This window comes from Athene cunicularia, assembly GCF_003259725.1.
Source record: "Athene cunicularia isolate RWA chromosome 9 unlocalized genomic scaffold, athCun1 chr9_part1, whole genome shotgun sequence".
NCBI lineage: Eukaryota > Metazoa > Chordata > Aves > Strigiformes > Strigidae > Athene > Athene cunicularia.
This window is the reverse complement of record NW_020799110.1, coordinates 18,467,969-18,486,513: the sequence shown is the minus strand read 5'-3', so window position 1 is coordinate 18,486,513 and position 18,545 is coordinate 18,467,969. Positions and strand designations below refer to the sequence as shown.

Here is an 18,545-nt window from a genome sequence, read left to right as displayed (position 1 = left end):
GCATATGGGGACTGCAGCTCAACCATGAGTAACTTGCAGAGTCGTACAGTTCATGGATTAGATAGTGATACTGGTATAAAGATAACTATTGGCAATTGGGATTAACCAATTTCTATGGTACACAAAATGGAATTTCCACTCTCATAAGCACCAAGCAGGAACATTTACTTGCATCATCATTTACTACCATGCTGCTGAGTAACTATGACTGTCATGAAAATACTAAATCTTGAAAGTACTTATGGCTGTATAAAAGGAAATAGTCTGATAAGCAGGTACATTTTGGGAGGAATCATTAGCATATACATAGAGGAGTGTGTGTGTGTGCGTGCTTGTGTGTCTGTTGGATTTTTTACCTGTATGCCCGGATAGCCAGGTTGTCCAGGAAAACCAGCAAATCCTGTTTCCCCCTGGAAAGGGTCACAAATATAATTTCATTAATATAATTAATTGAACAAAGACCAGTAAGGCAGTCATACAATACTGTCATGTTATAATAGCATCTGCAGCTTGTTTCCAAAAATTCACTGGGTTTGTACAGGAGATGTTATGTTTCATAGAATCCCTTCTGTTAAAAAAACCCACAACATGTATAGCCAGGTTATTTAGACAATGGTCAGCGGATTCAGTGTAGCTGAGGCACAGAACTAGCTGGAATACAGACCAGCAGACTCTGTCTGCTTAATACAGCTGAAATTGGTTTGCTGCCTGCTGAATGACCCTCTTAAACTATTACTGCATGGAAAGCATCTGTGTATCAACTCCTCTCCTTTTATGATCTACTATTATACTTATCCCTCCAGTATTCAAACTCTTTATTTAGACAGTGGTAAAAAACAAAGTAAAAAGTAATTTTGCAGATAAAACAGTCACCTGGAACATAACTCAAGATGCAAATATCTGTAAGTTAATGTGATTTATGAATAGCATGATCATTACCTTAACTACATTTGAAAATGAGCTGGAGAGAGGAGACAGGAAAAAGGGCAAGATGTAGATCTATGTACCTACATCCATTGTTCTTTACTCCAGTAAAATGTTATAAGTTCATAACTAACATTTAGCAGACTTAATATCGAAACTGGAATTTTTTGAGCCAGAAAGATGAACAAAATGGGCATATAACACAAAATTACACGAACAATGCCACCATGGCAAACAGCTAACGTGCTGTGTAACTTTTCTATCATGCTATATATATATATGCATGTCCCCACTGGCTTTTCCTCCTGCTTGCAACTTCAGATCCCATTAGCCAATTTCAGCCGGGTCATACCCCTTCTGTGGCAACAGGTAGCAGGAGAGAAACGAAGGAATGCAATGTGAGCTATCAAGTATGTGGAAATTCCAAATCTGCACAAATACACAGAAAATCAAATCTCACTGATCCCACTGTTCAGGGAGCTGCTTATACTTTTGTCTTACCTTCATCCCAGGAAAACCTGCATGTCCATAAGAACCAGGATTACCCTGATAAAAGCAAGTAGAATGTGAGCTAAAACAGTAAAAGTTTATTCAAAATTACACTTATTCAGAGCTGCTGATCAGTTAATGTTCCTTAGATAATTATTACTTGGGATATTTTCCTGTAATATTATTATTCAGAATTGCTGAGTAGTTCATATTCCTTAGATAATTATTACTTGGGAAACTTAACAAAAACTTGGCAAAGTTTTTGCGAATACTTTATATGAGAGATAGGTGTGAATTTGAACTACAGACCAAAGTAAACCAGGCAGGTCTTCACTTAATTTATTGCACCAAGCACAATAGTGGACTTGGTGCTCCATGTGAGCACTGCTGTGCAAATCAAGCACAGGCTGCTCTAAGAAACTGCCATCTGCATGTATGGAATATATTAAAATTACTGTGTTAGTACTGTGCTACTCCAGAGCAGCTTTGTGCAGCTCTAAATATTTAGGGGATAACCCTACAGATTTACTTTCTTTCCAAGGACTGAAAGTCTGTATGAGCTTTAAGTCTGAGACAGGGTAAGTCCTAGCACAGGACTCCCAAGTATTCTATAGAACAAAGTATGACAGATTAGTTTAAAAAAATCCTTAAAATCTTCCCTTGGGAAATGCAAACTTAGACTGCCAAATATATTATGAACCTAATTATAGTGAATTTATGAAGTAATTTATTCTGTAACTTCCTTACCCGCAATCCAGGGAATCCAGGAATGCCTTTTTCACCCTTTTCTCCTCTCCCAAGTATACCCTGGAGCATTCAAAATACTTTGTTTAAATAAGATACTCAATGGAGTTTGCCATAAACTTTATTTTCTGTGCATGTTTATTATGTATATATTAGGCTAATGGACCTTGTTTCATTTGCCAGGCTTAATCACTGGGGCTTACTTCCTACAGCACCACTAGCAGAGCCTACATAGCTTGAGTTATTCAAGGAACTTGCTATGGTTTCTTCTTCAAGCTTAACGAGCTTTCAAGCAGATATATATATTTGTTTTTTTAAAGCTCTGGGCATCTTTTGGGCTGCATCACTCAATGCCTGAGTTCTTGCTTATAACTAAGAACTGTACTGTTATCTACATGAACAGCTATTACTGGAGCAAGGATATAAAGCCCATCTTTTTCAAAGTAAATCCGATACAAAACCACTGGTTTTGTCTTCTTTTCCAGTGCTAAGTAACAGTGGTCCTTTCATGATAGAAAATTACTTTCTGAAAAAGTGCTAGAATTAGAAATGTGATGTTGAGGCTTCTTGTTTCTTCTCCTCTGCCTACAAAGCTACATAAGTTTTTAACATAAAGTAGACTAATTCTTTTGTCCCCAGTTATCTTCTGTTTTTCTGAGATCTCGTAGTTTCCTGTCTGTGAATTTTCCTCCTCCAAATCTATAAGCAATAAAGACTCTAGAGTATTTTTTGTGGCTGCTTCTGCTCAGCATCCAGGAACTCTTTACTGGCACACCAATGTTTAAATTAATCATGTTGACAGAAAGAAAAGCAAGGCTAGAATAGACAGCAAACAGCAACTCTTTCTGCAAACAGGTGGCTCTGCCTTTTCTACTCTTGAGGATACCCATAATGTGAAGTTAGTGTCTTTCCCTAACATACTTAGGGAAATATACATCATGTCCCATTAAGAATACATACATATCTTCTCTGTTTCTCTTCTTGAGAAAAAACAATCTTTTCTATTTTCTTCACAGTGACAGTCCATTATGTGTCACTAGCCCAACTGGAAACAACACTGACCTTTCACTACCAGGCAGCATTCAATAGGTACATATAAAACAGACTCAGAAGGGTTTTCCAAAGGGTTTTGAAATATTTTTGCTTTCACACTGATTTAGGTTGTGATTAAATTTCACAGCACAAATGCTGCTACTTCTTCAGTTACCTTATGCTTTAAAAGATTAACTTAATAACCACAGAAGGACTTTGCTAGCACCATGAAAAAAAAAAATCGCATTACTTACTTTGGGTCCACGTGGCCCTCTGTATCCTGTTACCCCAGGCAGTCCTTTTTGGCCCTACATATACAAGGAAAGTTTGTGTGTATATTACTATGTAGAACATGCCTATGTACTTTTTAACTCTTTTAAAGTCTTGTTCTGATTACACCTGTTAAATAGTATTTTCTTAAGCACTGGGCCTGTTCCTCTAGGTGTACCAGGCAGAAGAAAAACAAGAAAAACTATTTTGTACTGATTTTTATTTCTGTTAACATTGTCAAACTAGCATAATGACTTTGGAGTGAGATAGATACATCTTTTCACTTGCAGGGACCTGCTAATCGGGGCTTTGTTCCTACAAACATGCATGACATTCTTTTTTGTTTGCACTCTATTTAGTTTGATGCAAGTATTCACATGCATAAATCTATGCTTTCGTGTATAGACCCTATCTCAATGGGATGCATGGCTGCTACATGGTCATGATCATGTCATGTGTTGCACAGCAGCATATATCACCGTTTGCCGTAACATGGGGAATTTATAGAAGTTCTTTTGGCCCTTTCCCTCCTCCTCGTACACATGTACATAGCAACCATTTGCATAATTAAAGCCTAAGATCCAATATGTGAAGCCTATCGGTTCCCTGAGTTGAGGCTGCAGGGGCTGGCAATGGCAAATTCACCTTTCCATTTGTATATTCAGACAAATCAGACTTGAGGACACAGAGACTCCAATATAGGGTGACATAATGCGATTTTTGTAACTCCTTTTTAAACAAACATTCTAATGTTTCAAGGTACATAACTGTGGCTACAGTAGGTGTGATATTGAAGAAGTACAGTAAATAACAGGAACTTGCATTAAAACAGACAACAACATCACACTTGATTTTCTTATTAAAAGAGCACCCTAAAAGGGTTACGGTTGATAGTTCAAAACATTATATTGGAGAAATCTCAAAGAGAATAACTGCCAAAGATCTGAAAAACAGAAGTGTCAGTGAAGAGCCACGAAAGAGATTCAACAGCAGAATAACCAGCTTTACCTGAGATGCCTGAAATATGATTTGCTAATGATAAATAGTTAAGAAAAACAAAGCAAGGGCAGCATCTCTTTTCTGCATTCAGTCTTCCCTCAAGGACATGGGCTAAAGTACACATTGGGCTCTCTTCTCCTGAAAGCCTGTAGGAAGGATGTTGAACAACAAGATTTCTGATCAAGTTGATGGTTTATTACAGAAAGAAGGATTTGTCCTATGCCATCCTTGCAAAAATTACATCACAGGACTGTACTTGCCAAATTGAGCACAGTTAAATATGAAGACAAATTAGTACCTTTTCTCCTTTGAACAGCTGAGCTCCAGGAGGTCCAACTAACAGTGGTGACCCAGGCGGCCCAGGAAGTCCAACATCACCCTGTGGAAGCCAAAGGAAGAGCAGAAAGACATTCTGTTCCATGCAACATTTCAGTGAGACCCAGCATGTTTTCCTCTTGCACTACGTATTTCTGTACTCAGTGAACATGTACTTGTACCTGTAGATAAATAAAGGTTTGTACTGAGATCTGTAAGCCTCTCTACTGTCTTCCTAGATGAGCAATGTTGATGATCTTAATCCCCTCCTATTCTCTTCAGTCATTAAAAATAATGTTATGGCTAAGAAAATAAATGAGAACTGTGTACTCATAGCTCCGGCTCCAAGTCTGCTGTGGAGATAGTTACAGGATTGTCAAGTCTGTTGTGTGTCCACAAAGCCTCTCATGTTCCAGACTGAAGCCTTGAGCACTGAAGCCTTGAGCACAAAGCTTTGCAAATGCAAACATCAAATTATTGATTTTCTATGTAGAGTTGTGCATGTCAGAAACTTGCACAAATTCTAAGAAGTGACTGTATAAATTCATAAAGAAAAATCAAATATTCCACATTGATTCTGTTAAGTCCTGAGTATACTAACAGGTGGAGACTGGGAGAGGAACTATTATTATGACTTGTCCTTTTCTTACCCCTCTTCCTTGGCATCTGTTGCTAGATACAGCCAGAGATGAGACTCAGTGACCTACCTGGTACAGCCACTGTTACTGGAGGGTACTGTTGTGATCACTTAGGCAGTGTCTGTAGAGAAGGTAATTGCTATGTAAATGCTAACTAACATACTGATTATTGCTTTTCAAAACCTCCAGAATATGCTTGATTCCTGTATGCAGCTCACTGAAGGGTAATCGCTTCTGCACAGAATTGAGTAAATAACTTCTATTACTACTTCCATTCTAACATGATCAGTGGGACCACACAGTCACAAATTAATGGGTTCCAGGGAACAAACAAGACTCTATTATACTCCTAATTCTACAGCAATAATATATTTAATAATATCTGTTTTCTTTAATAATATTTATTTTCTTACCGGCTCCCCCTTTTGTCCATCCACTCCAATACCTGGATTTCCCTAATTGACAAAAAATGTACACAGTTTGAAGATAATCAGAAAATGCTGACATTAGAATCTAGTAAAGTAGCTCCTTTGAAAAATTGAGTAATAAATAACCATAAGGGACTTTCCAAATATTTGCATAAAATTCTCTATTATTTCACTAACAACTTCAGGAAAAGTCATTGCCTACCTGTTCACCTGGCAAGCCAGGGTAACCTGGAATACCCTTTAAAAGAGAATGAATACAAGTTAGTATGTCTAATTTAGAGACAGCTTTGCTTTGAAAACTACCTCCTCTGATAGTAGCACCTAGAGGCAGAATTTCTTCCTGGGATGTCCCTACCCCAAAGAGCAATTTACTTTTTACTAATTTTTACTTTTGCAATTTACCTGGTCACTGCTTTCGGGAGGGCTGAACTATGGCTTCCCTCCACAGGTCATCCTGGCATTCCTCCATGACCACAGACTGCCAGGATGAAATGTGTTCAGGCAGGCATGGGAAGGAGTATATGCTCCAATTCCTGAACTTCCAACTCACAAAGTAAGGCAAAAATCTCTCTTTTTATCATCTGCCTCAAAAATTATTTCTACACTTTGATTCACATTAAGTCAAGCTGTAAAATTGGAAGACCAGAATTTATTCATATTCTAGAAATGCAAGGTTGTATAACTGGTGATCTTACAGGCAAGCCAGGTTGGCCTGGGTATCCAGATGGGCCCGTTGTACCTCTTGACCCTCTAGGTCCCTGGAAAAGATGGCAAAAGGTCTGGTTGTAAAAATACCATGAGCTTACCCTTTTCTCCACAGAACCAGTCCCTCCAAAATGCCTGCATCACTTGAACTCAAGTCTACTGGCCACTGCATTCCACCCATAACCTGAAACTTATACTGTACCTGAAAGCTGTCACTAGAGCAGCTCAGCACGTTTCTGGATAATACTGTACAGATACCAGAGAGTACACAGTTCTATGTTATTAATGGATTGAAAGAATGCTTTGTCAGTGATTGTGCTAGTGTGGAGAGTTGATACAGTTCATCAATTAATACTTTTCTGAAGGGCAAAAGAGGAACCCAAAGCCATTAAGAGTGTAAGTCAGCAACAAAACTAAACTTTCTCTTCACATGTTTTTATGGCCAAACTACAGTAACATGCTACATGTTCCTGGGAGAACCACCAGATGCTGTTGAAGAAGGTGTCACATCTCTACATATCTTGAATTTCATGGAGAAAATATTCTGCAAACTGTGAGCACCAGGGTGACAGATGCTCAATGCACAACTAATGCAGATGGGTATGGTCTGTTTCTGCTCCTCTTCAACCAGCATGAACTAGTCATGGAGGGACACTATAGGGACTCGATGTTTGTTAGACTTTATTCTGGAATTTTGCTATTTAAGGCAGGCAGGGAAGAAACCCAGTATTTCTTTACTGTACTAAGAAGGAAAATTTGAAAGCTCAGAACCCACTGACTGTACTTACAGGCATGCCGGGGGGTCCAGGATCACCTCTGTCTCCCTGTAATGACAGTCATTTAGCAAATGAATCATTACAAGCTTTGTTGTAGGTATTTTCTAACTTAATAGCTATTAAGATCACAAACTATCTATTCCAGTTGTATATTTGCTTTTTTTTTTTTTTTTTTTTTTTTTTTCCCCCACCAAGCTTTATTAAACAGCAAGGAGTTATGATGACAATTAGATTTGCCATACATGTTTTTTCAAGGTATGATTTTTTTCAGTCAGATACTTACTGGAGGTCCTCTTTCAAAATATGACACATACACTGCACTTCCTTTTTCTCCTTTTTGCCCTGGATTTCCCTTTAAAGAAAAGAAGTCTTTTAAAACATGATCCACTTACTGACACCCTACATTTATATGGTGATTGAATGATAATTTCTCAGGCTGTGCTTTTCTGGTGCCCATACATCACTAGGTAATCCACTAGAACCACCATCACTGAATGAGCATTTTGGTGTTCTTTTCCCTAACAAGACCCCTACGAGTAAAACTGTCTTCTGCTCAGTTGAGCAAAACAGCTCCTCACAGCTCCTGGACCTCCTGACGTGTTACATGCTCCTTAGCTCTTGGGTACTTCAATATTCTACAGTCTTCACAAATCTTGTCTTTATTATCACGTCTATCAATATGCCTACCTTTTCTTTCAGTGAGGCCGTGGCTTTAAGCATCAGCAGTTTGCCTTCTCCAAAAGTTCATGTTGTGATTTAGAATATGTAGTGGGATTCTGCATACAGTTAAAAAGCTGAAAGTATGGACTGTGTTACATGCATAATCTTCAACATTTCCATCCTTAGGAAATATGTTTCACAGCCCATAAAAAAAAATAAAATAATTCTGATGCCTAAAGGCCCTGTATTTTTAAAAACTAAGTTCCCATGGTACTCACTGGGGAGTCCTCTGTAAAGCTTTGCCAATCTTAGAACCCTCAAAACCTCAATCTGACTTAGGAGGAAAGTTGGCTGCTTTTTAAAAATTTGGTTGTAAAGAGCATGATATGTACATATCTGAAAAACAAATATATTAGGACATTATTTCTGAAGTTTTCTCATTTGAAATCCAAATGTACTGTAATTTAGTTAACCACTACTGATTTCAATAAAATGGGATACTGTTTTTCATAGGATTTAATCACTTTAAAACTGTACTGGTTTACTAATATTATACACTGGCTACTCAAATTCTGAAGTCAGAATGAAACAGGGAAAGTACTTATCTCTGGAATGGTACAATTAAAAGAAGAGTTACAGCTGTCTGCAGCTGGATATAGCTACAGTAGACTGGATGCAGATTTTACAGATCAAACAACAGCTGCTAGGAAACATTAAACACATCAAAAGTTATATTTGTCTTTGGTTATTTTACATGTGGTCTCTTGTGTAATAAAACAACTTCGTTAGATTCAGTTTGTTACCTTCTACATGACTTAGGTAAGGGCTTACAAATAGAAACTACTTTCTTATCCAATTTATTGGTGAGGTAAATGTATAGATTCTACAAAGTAACAGAAGTAAAGCTGATTAACATGTACACAGTATTAAATAACATTATATGGGACAATGTTACAAATAACATTAAAATGTTAGCTGTAATACATAGTCAAGTTGGTACATGCTGCAACAAACTGATTTAAAAATAGGCAATCTGCATAGAGAGGCTGGAATAGCATTCTTGTACAAAAGCAAGTATGGTTACTATGACTTGTTTTTCTGTGTAGCTAAATTAATTTGCACTGGAATTTTACTGTACATATGCAAGCCTACATGCCTACTGTGGTTCCCATTCTTTGTAGGTTGCAAATACTTTTCTAGGCCTGCCAGAGAGCATGCTCCTGGAATTGGAAGAATTTATACTGTAATTTGTCCCATGTCTCATTCTTCCTTTTTGTCATTTGGCTAATTATAAATGGGAAAACTCTTTTGAAAGCCATAATAAGAGAATACAGGTAAAATTACAGTTTGAGCAGAGGTCATTTTACCATTTGGAGGGTTAATGGATTACTTTGAAAGGTATAACAAATGAGATTATCGTAAGGTTTTTTATCAGTTTGTGTACTTCGCAGCATTTATTACAGGCGCAAGACTGAAATTGTAGGTTTTTTTCTAATTGCTTTATTTTTGATAACATCTCTTCACTCTGGCACCCACTGCACATTTTTTGCTTCCCTGTGGCTGAATCAGCATCTTATTTAGCTCCTACTAAATACATTTGTCTTTTTATGTAAATTGCAGTTGTTTTTATTGTTTTATCTAGAAAATGTCAGGGAAGGTCTCAGACCAACTAATCAGGTATTAATCTTTCACAACTAAAACTTGTTTCCAGGAAAAGTCAGAAACTGGGCGCTAGATCTGTTAAGTGAAATTTCTTTGGAACTACAGTAATTTATATTCCTTACTGACATGAATCTGTGTTTTATCTTCATTAAAAGAGCACTGCTAACACAACTATTTAACCAATTTTAAAATGCTTTCCACTTCAACAGCAAAAGCTAATTTTAACCATTTTAAGTGAAATAATCTCTACATATTCCGATAAACACCCGGGCAAGATGAGGTGTGCACAGAGCAGTCATGAATAGGTATGTGTAAGTGGCACATGAAACTGTAAGAGCATGATTTTGGAAGAGACCTACTAATAACACCTGTGTGATCAACCACTAAAAATCTTGAAGTGTACAGAACTTAGACTTGCTGAAGCTTCCACTTACTGCTCATTCATCTCATGTATGTCCCTACTATTAAGGCTTTTAAGAAATTTCAGGTATTGATAAATGGCATGATGGTTTCAAGCTCCTCTTTCTCAGTTGTACTTCCATGAAATGGTATTAGATTTGGTGGGGTTACATACTGGGAAAACAGAGCAGAATTTAACTCTCAAGGTTATAGGAATGTATTTCACATTCAACCTTAAACTTAATCTGTTAAAGCACCAAGCATCCTTCGCTCCCATTAACTTGTGTAGGAATGCCTGGAAACTCATTGTGCAGTGTACGGCTAGTGCCATAGTCTAAAAATCCTTTCATTTTAAGAGCTTTTAGTTTGGAGGGGAAATGTACATATACAGTATTCACAGACAGTAGGAATGCCTTTCACGTACATAAGGACCTCTTGGTCCAATATAACCAGTTTCGCCTGGAAATCCTGGATCTCCTCTTGAGCCATTGCAGCCATCTAAACCATGCTTGCCCCTGGGTCCTTCACTTCCTGGTAATCCCTGAAAGACAGTTTAATATTTATTAAAGATACACCATGATAAATAGGGAGTTACTTTTTAAATTAACAGAACAGTTCAGAAACAGGTGTCTCAGATCTGAAACAGAGGGCATCTCACAGTGGTCCCAGCTTCATACTCTGCATTAGAAATGTCTTCTATTGTGATCAGTAGATTTTTTTTTTTTGTGTGTGTGTAACAACTGGTATTTCCTATCTTTTTCTTTGATGCATAGCAAATATAACAGGGACAGCACTGGTTAAGAGGGCCGAATCAAGCTCTCACTTGAGTCAAAAAGTAATGTGCTATCTTCTCAGAGAAAGCAGACTCTAGCCCTCTAGCTATAGTCTTTCTTGTGGCTGTAAAGAAAGGCTGAAGAAATACACAAAAGTAATCTCAAGCAGCCTCATTTTTTAATTGTTAGGATAAAACAAGGAAAAACAGGACACAGGTTGACTCAAGCACACAGTAATTGCAGAGATTATGACCATACATTAAGGAATTGAGGAAGTAATTTTGTAGACTAGTAAGAATTAACCAATGTCCAGATAGGGGGTACTTCTAATGAAAATTAAACACTAGGCAATAGAAACCATGAGGTTTCCCTTGGAATGATCCTTACATTGGGGGAAAAAATATTTTCACAGAATTAAACATTTTTGTAAGGAACAAATAGTAATTTTGACCCATATTATTGGCGTGTTTTCAGTTCTGAAAAAACACCAGGAAAGTATCATGGTCATCTGCCTGAAATGTTTTTGTCAATTTTGCCTTCTTCCTATCTTTAGGGTTCTTCATCCCAATTTGTGGACACTGTTTTTTTTATTAACATATACATGTCTTGGGAGCACTTATTTTTTTGCTAAATTTTGGCTTTGTGATCTCTACAGTATACGGACATTCTGGCAACAGTCCCATTGTCAAGTGCGGACAGCTGACAAACAGATGCTAAGACACCCACTCAATTTCTGATTCTGTTTTCACTTTCAAAATTCAACATTTTAAGTTTGTTTGATCCATATGAAACTAATAACAGCATAGGAATTCAGTTCTAATAAACACAATGTTTCAAAATACTGTATCTAAGAGATACTATCTTTCTTTTACCACATCCATTTCCACACAGAAAAAGACATTCAGAAAAATAGTAATCACATGCTTATAAAGATATCTTTAGGACCCACTTTCATTCTTCAGTGCCTGTTCAGGTTAAAATTACTGGACTGAGTGGTTGCTTATTTTTCCTGCAAAAGGACTACAAGCAAAAAAAACAGAACATTTGAGCAGAAAACAGTACATCATTTGAGATACTTTCAGAGATGTTAAGAATGCAGCAAGCAGACTACAGCCTGCTGTAGAGCCTGAGAAAATAAACTTGTTGCTTTTAATCCTAGCACTGACATGTGCTGCATGGACATGGGCTAGTCTCTATCTTCACTGCCCTTCTCCTGCTTGAAAATTATGTACTTACCCCACTGGCAATTTGTGGAGTTTGTTATCAGTAGCAAACACAGTTGAAGTTAACCTGACTGTTTTACATTTTTACAAAACATGTAATTCTGTCAGTGACATGACATCAATAGGTACAAAGCCAAACAATGTATTGAGTGTATTATTCTGTTAGAGGACTTGCTATGACTTTATAGAAACTGTAATTTTTATAAAACAATATTCATTCAATACGTACAGGAACACCATCTAAACCAGGAAATCCTGGGACTCCAGTGGGGCCCTAAAAACAGGTGACATGAAAAAACAAAGTTGCTGAGGTCACTAACTCTTAAAAAGAATGAAAAACAGTAATATGTGATACTATATAGCAAGAAATAAGAAACAGTCTTGTCTGAAATATGAATCAAAAGCTGTAATTGTCAGAAATAAATATCTTAAAAAAGTTATATGGGCTTTAGCAGGAAACTAGTGCCAATAGCTACCCATGTAACAGGTGGTACAGTACAGGACAAAGTTCTAACTCTCATATTCATTCATTTTCCAGAGATTATAATATGACAGAGAAGGAGAAGTTGCCTATAACTTATAATTCTGTATGTAATTTCACAACCTTGCTCCTGTTTTGATAATACCAGCAGCACAATTTCTATTTAGAGTGCTTACATTTCAGGTGTGCTTGATTCTGTCATCGGCCAAGATCACTGGAATTAGACCATTAAAACTAATACAAAGTACCAAGAGCCAAGCACAGGGATTGTATAACTATGAAAGATATGGACCTGAATGGCAATTTATACTCCCTAAGTGGCAATAAAATTCTTTTTAGTGTACAGCGCTTTTAAAAGCACCCTAGTCTTCCCTCCTGCTCCATGTTCCTCCCACAGCCCTCCGAGGTTAAGGAGGATGACAATGGTATATAACAATCAGAGACTGGGTCTGTTTCATTTTATTTTATGTCTTCTAACAATTCTAATTCTGTAATCCACAGCAAAAAATCCCCTAAAACATTTTTTCAAGAAAGCTTGAATTAATTTCAATGAGAATTTTGTGTGAGCAAGAGTATAGTTTGGCAGATGCTTTTTGATCCTTCAGATTCTGTTTCATTTGCCCAATATTTAACATTACATAGCATATACACCTAAAAGAGCTGTCTATGGTGTTTCCTACCTTATCACCTTTTTCTCCAGCTGGCCCAGGCTGCCCATTCTCACCTCTCTCTCCTTTTTCCCCTGGCAGACCAGCTGGTCCTGTAGATCCCAAGGACCCAATCCATCCTTGAGCTCCCAGCTCACCAGGCTGACCCTGAAAAGAGTCCAAAGAAATGAATGACTACTGCTGTCAGCCTCACAGCAGGCAGCATTGCGGAGATGACTGTATGGATAAAACAAGGCTTACAGTGTATACATACTCATGATTCAAACCAGCTTGCTGTACAGCCTGCAGATCTGATCCATCCACTAGATGCTATAGGAACAAGACCTTCAAATTTAACAACTTGCTTAAGGCAACAATTTCTTTTCACCTTCATGAGGTCTCCAGCCCCACCTATCTGAAACATCTGGGATAAATTGCAAGTCTTCCTGGCTCTACCAATACGAGTATCAGCTTCTGCAAGCGTAAGATTCCACTAAGCATCATATTTTTGCCACCACAGAAGTGATGGCTCATTTTAGATAAAGGGACTTTGTACACAATTAGAACAAATCAAGGGAGTTCCCTCTTTAAGTCACACTACATGCTAATTATCTTGAGTTTTTCTAGCTCACATATCTTCCATCCTCACTCTCAGATCTTAATGCCATATTTAAAAGTTGTGAAGTTTCCTGCAGAAAAAAATTATAGTTTATTAGACAACATATTTACAGAAATTATCCATTTTAATAGATTGTGTTAAAATTATTTGGAAGGTTGCAGAATGTCATTTATCTGTAAATGTCTGAACTGAGTATCTGTACCTACAGTACCATACACACCATCTCCATACATTTCTACTAACTATCCCAAGGTTAATATATATTCTCCTAAAGTAAAAATACTTCTTATGCCAGCTGGATTTTTCAGTCTACGGCACTGGTGTAGAGTTGTTTTGGATTTGTTGCAGTTTTTGTTCTGTGCTGCTAAACATCTATTAAATCACAGATTCAAAGTGCTGAATAAAGCAAGCTTTCTAATCAGACTTCACATGTGAGCTGTCTACAAAATCTATGTATTTACAGGCCTTTATTTCTCTTACTCATCTTTTTCATTCTGTATCATTATCTTTGTTTAGGTATAACTTGTTTTGTTCCCCAGCTGAAGAGTGTTTTGCCTTCTTTTCAGAATTCATCAATCAACTATACCACATTATATAAAAAAGAGAGCAAAATGGAGCCCCATGCATTCCTGAGAAAAGCATATGGCTCTGAGACCACCTGAGGGCAGTAAAAGATATATCGGTACAATCTCCATTCACAGAAATGACAAACCATACATTTATTTCTATGAATAAAGGAAAACAAAGTATCAGAAATCAAAGGTGTTTGTAAGCAGGTATGTTGGCTTCAGGGGTCAAATTGTGTTGAAGCAACAGAACTGAATTGCTTGCTTCTCAGTGTAAACATTTCAACAGACAATGTCTGGAAAAAATGTTATCCTGTGAATTGCAAGCAGGGACTTAAACCTCTTTTTCTTCTTCTTTATTCTCTATTTGTCTTTTAAATATGTCAATAAAATTAGTGTGATTGGACAGTTGGACATGAAGTAAAGAGATGTATGGTATGCATCATCCAATCAAATCAGCAAAGAAAGAGTAAAGAGAAGGTAACTTACTATGTGCTTGGAACAGGAACACACTATAGGCTTACGCTGTACTGGAAGCAGGACTGGATCACCATTGACCCTGAAGCTATGGACAGGAATTTAGTCCAGAGGCTAGGAAAAGATGTCCTACACTTATAAATAAGGACTACCTGAAAAAGTATCCTCATACAATTCACGTTCTATTTGTCTTTACTGGCTCCTCTCACTTAAACCTTGATCCTGCTTCCAGTGAAGTCACTGGTGAAATTCCAGGGCAGAATCGGTATATTGTCTTCAGCAAGTTACCATTTTCTTGATACCATAATTTGAGCAGTGTAAATTATCATTAAATTAAGGGCTACCTTAAGACTAGTATTAAAATCCGCTGATTCTGCATCCTTGTTAACAATGAATGGACAGTCAGGATTCTGGGTGTTTGAGTATTTGCTTGCATGAACAATTGCAGCCTGTTTACTGGCAGTACCTTGCACATCATAAAACTGAATTTATTCATTGAAGTACTCTTAAAGCAACTATTATATTCTTTAAATATCTGATTAAAAAATGTCTAGACAACCACATTAATTAAAGCATAATTTTGAGTATAAGAAAAGTTAAATGAATGGGACTATTAATACAGTAAAACATAATTGTTTGAAGCATTCACTCTACTGGAAGCGGTATGTTTTTTTAGTACACTGAACTAGCTGTTACCATGCAAAATGCAACATTCATCAGCAGGAAAAATGCCCACATAAGATATTTCTCACTAATGCTCTAATGCCTTTGTCTTATCAATGCATTTTGTTGACAGTAAGTTTCTGCAGAAACTTTAACATTTTTAATTCATAGTGTATAGGCTCTGTGTTTAAGAAATGGAAGATAAAATTTTCAAATCATGTTATATCCTTTGGACAGTGGAAGAAACATGATTTGGATAGTACTCAGAAATAAGCTGAGACACTGTATGAATTCTGTGGTAATTATTTATCATAATTAACCAATAAACACTTCCAGGACATGCAGTCCTTTAGCTTATAAAACGTCTTCGTTAGCTGCTACCCTGTGAATTTAATTGACTCCATGGTTTATGTCTTCAGTAGGAGGTAGTGAAGCCATAAAACAGAGTCACTGAATCTAGAATTCACAATAGGTTTGACAGCTGATACAACTTTAGCATGCCATGTGAAGCTGGTGGATTGTCTCTCTTTCTTTCAGCTCAAAGACTGATAATGACTGGGAGCTTTGTTAAGACCAAACTGATACCATGTCATAACATCTATTATCACATCTATTATTTGTGCCCATCCAATGTGACTACCACAGCATTACAGTACAAATAAAGAGGATGAAGGTAGTCATGCTTATGTGGAAATGACAAATTAGCTCAGTTAAAATGGACAGAATATTATGCCTGCTCTGCCATCTGATGCCAATAAATTCCTTTAGGATTTCAATGCCTTGCTAATTGTCTAGGTCAGGAACTACCCATGCCAAGACTACGGTCTGTTATTTTAGCTTATCCTGGGCTTGATCTGCAGTAAGAAACTGACTTTTGACAAAACAAGACAATATTTTTTTTAATTAAGTATGCTTCCTAAGACTAAGAGTGCAAATACTTCAGAATCATGCAGCAAAGTATTTAATGCTGTTTGGGAAAGGCAATGGCCAAGGTTATGTGGAATTACTTTTTTTGGTTGCCTGGAACACCAAAGAGCACCTGATTTTGAGAGTGCCATGAGCACCAAATTGTCTGAAAGCACAATGTTTTAAAGGAGTCTTAACTGGAAATAAAAAAAAAAAAAGGTTCATGCGATTAGAGTGAATTCTGTCTTGCTTCTCGTTATTGCGAACGTCAAAAGAAGTCCAGTTATTGCCTTCAGTTAGGACAGTACCCTATGTTCAGGCTATGTGGATGTACCAGTGACATGTGAAATGCATCTACCTTCTGTTCACATGAACAAAAATTAAAATGCCCAGCAACTCCACAGAATCAGATTGTAGTCAAATAATACAGGGCTTTTTTTCATTCTGCACTGGACTCTGGCTCGTAACCAATCTTTGTCATTTTACCAGGAGCAGGACAGAGAAAGGGAGGAGAGTAGAGCAGTCTGGGGAGTTCACACAAAGGTATTTGCAGACAGATGTTTTCTTTCGTAATTTGCTTAGTAAGGTAGGAGCATCTGCTGCTACTCTAAGCTCCACCCATGGCCTCTCCCCTTTTGGGAGAGCAGGCCTATTCCACAGCAAAAATACAGCTTCAAGTGCTTGTAGGAGTGTCCATTCTGGGAAGTTTCCACTCCCGACTCTAACTGTGTAGGACGGACCAAAACCATTTTCACTGTAAGTCAAGGCTCCAAAATAAACCTTCTAAATATTAACTTTATCAAGATGAGATAAATCTGAGAAAGCACACAACTTGGCATTAAATCCACTCTCTTGTCCTTAATAGAGCAAATTTTTCTGTAACTGTGGGTTAAACAGTGTGTGAGGGCCAGACTAGTATATGGCATGTACTTTACTCTCAGTTTGTTCAGAAACAGCAGATCCCATAATGACTTTTCAGTATTAGATAACTTCATTTTTATAGTCAGATTTTGGGCTGATTAAATGCAATAGTCACTCTTAATGCTTGACTTTTCTCAGAATCTGGATCATGCTGCAAACGACTAGAAAATTCTGTGTTATTTTATCATATTTTTCAATAATCCAGTATGCCACAGGAACATAGTACCTATGATGCAGCTTAGTATCCACAGTGATACTTCACTGGAGCACAACAAATAACAGAAGTGCTGAAAACATTTTTCATGGTGTACTTTGCTTTGTGTTTTAACCCTGTGGTATCTTGAAAAGCAAACTATCCAATAAGCCAGTGGGTGTCACTATTGTGTTAAACAAACACTTGAACAAGAGATAATTTCACACTGAAACTCTAAGAAACACTGTGAATGGTTGAAAGCAGAACGCTGCATTTTAGATGCTGTATATTTAACACCAGATTAGCTAATAAAATAAAATAAAATTTTGCTCTGATTCATTTTATTGAAACAAGTCACTGATTAGCAATTTTTGGTCGATTCAATGAAAAAGAATGATTTTGTAGAGTTTTGTCTTGCCTGATGTGGAAAAGCTTGCCAATCTGCAGCAACTGAGAAAAACACTGGTTTGAGTATGGTGAGACTGGGGAACCAAAAGTATTAAGGAAAGAAAGATGCTCAAGAACAAAAAGAGGAATAATTGAACAAGATCAAAACTTCTGAAAAATTTGGGAACATGTCAAATATGAAAAACGCTAATTTACAGATGCTGTAGATGGACATTGTGTATGAAGAACAGCCTCAAATAGACTTACAGTGAGGAGAATGGAGTGATCCTGTTCCTATTGCACGTTCTGGTAAGCAGGCTCCATTCCCTACCAGTTCAAATCCTAACCTCTGGAGCCAGGGAACTGTCTACTGCTCTGCCCAGTTACAAAAAAAGTGTGGTCTGCTTCAGCTATAGATTTAGGGGTCTCATTTCTTTAGGTCTGTTTTTCTATGGTTCTCAGCAAATGTAAATGAAATGCAATAGAAATACTTTAGAAATGTATAACTGGTCTTGGGAATCTTCTATTTTAGAACTGTATCTTATCTAATAATACTGGAAAAAAATGATCAACAGATATGAGGCAAATAGTAGGAGAGATCTGGGTTTCCTCAGATAATAGTATGCATACATCTGATAGTGGATTCAA

General features: G+C 37.2%; 1 protein-coding gene across 3 annotated transcripts in view; it reads right to left on the bottom strand.

Annotated features, from left to right (window-relative positions):
• The window catches only part of COL4A4 (collagen type IV alpha 4 chain), a 68,969-nt gene that overhangs the window by 40,510 nt on the left and 9,914 nt on the right, over positions 1 to 18,545 (bottom strand). For 2 of the 3 annotated variants that reach the window (XM_026854741.1, XM_026854742.1), the window contains exons 4-16: positions 13,199 to 13,333; positions 12,267 to 12,311; positions 10,466 to 10,582; positions 7,604 to 7,672; positions 7,333 to 7,368; positions 6,535 to 6,597; positions 6,042 to 6,077; positions 5,825 to 5,866; positions 4,757 to 4,837; positions 3,444 to 3,497; positions 2,161 to 2,220; positions 1,426 to 1,470; positions 357 to 410 (exon numbers count right to left, since the gene is read on the bottom strand). In XM_026854741.1, coding sequence (XP_026710542.1) covers positions 357 to 410; positions 1,426 to 1,470; positions 2,161 to 2,220; positions 3,444 to 3,497; positions 4,757 to 4,837; positions 5,825 to 5,866; positions 6,042 to 6,077; positions 6,535 to 6,597; positions 7,333 to 7,368; positions 7,604 to 7,672; positions 10,466 to 10,582; positions 12,267 to 12,311; positions 13,199 to 13,333 — 837 coding nt within the window. The remainder of the gene's footprint in view (positions 1 to 356; positions 411 to 1,425; positions 1,471 to 2,160; positions 2,221 to 3,443; positions 3,498 to 4,756; positions 4,838 to 5,824; positions 5,867 to 6,041; positions 6,078 to 6,534; positions 6,598 to 7,332; positions 7,369 to 7,603; positions 7,673 to 10,465; positions 10,583 to 12,266; positions 12,312 to 13,198; positions 13,334 to 18,545) is intronic. The other variant, XM_026854743.1, reaches the window with a different exon arrangement.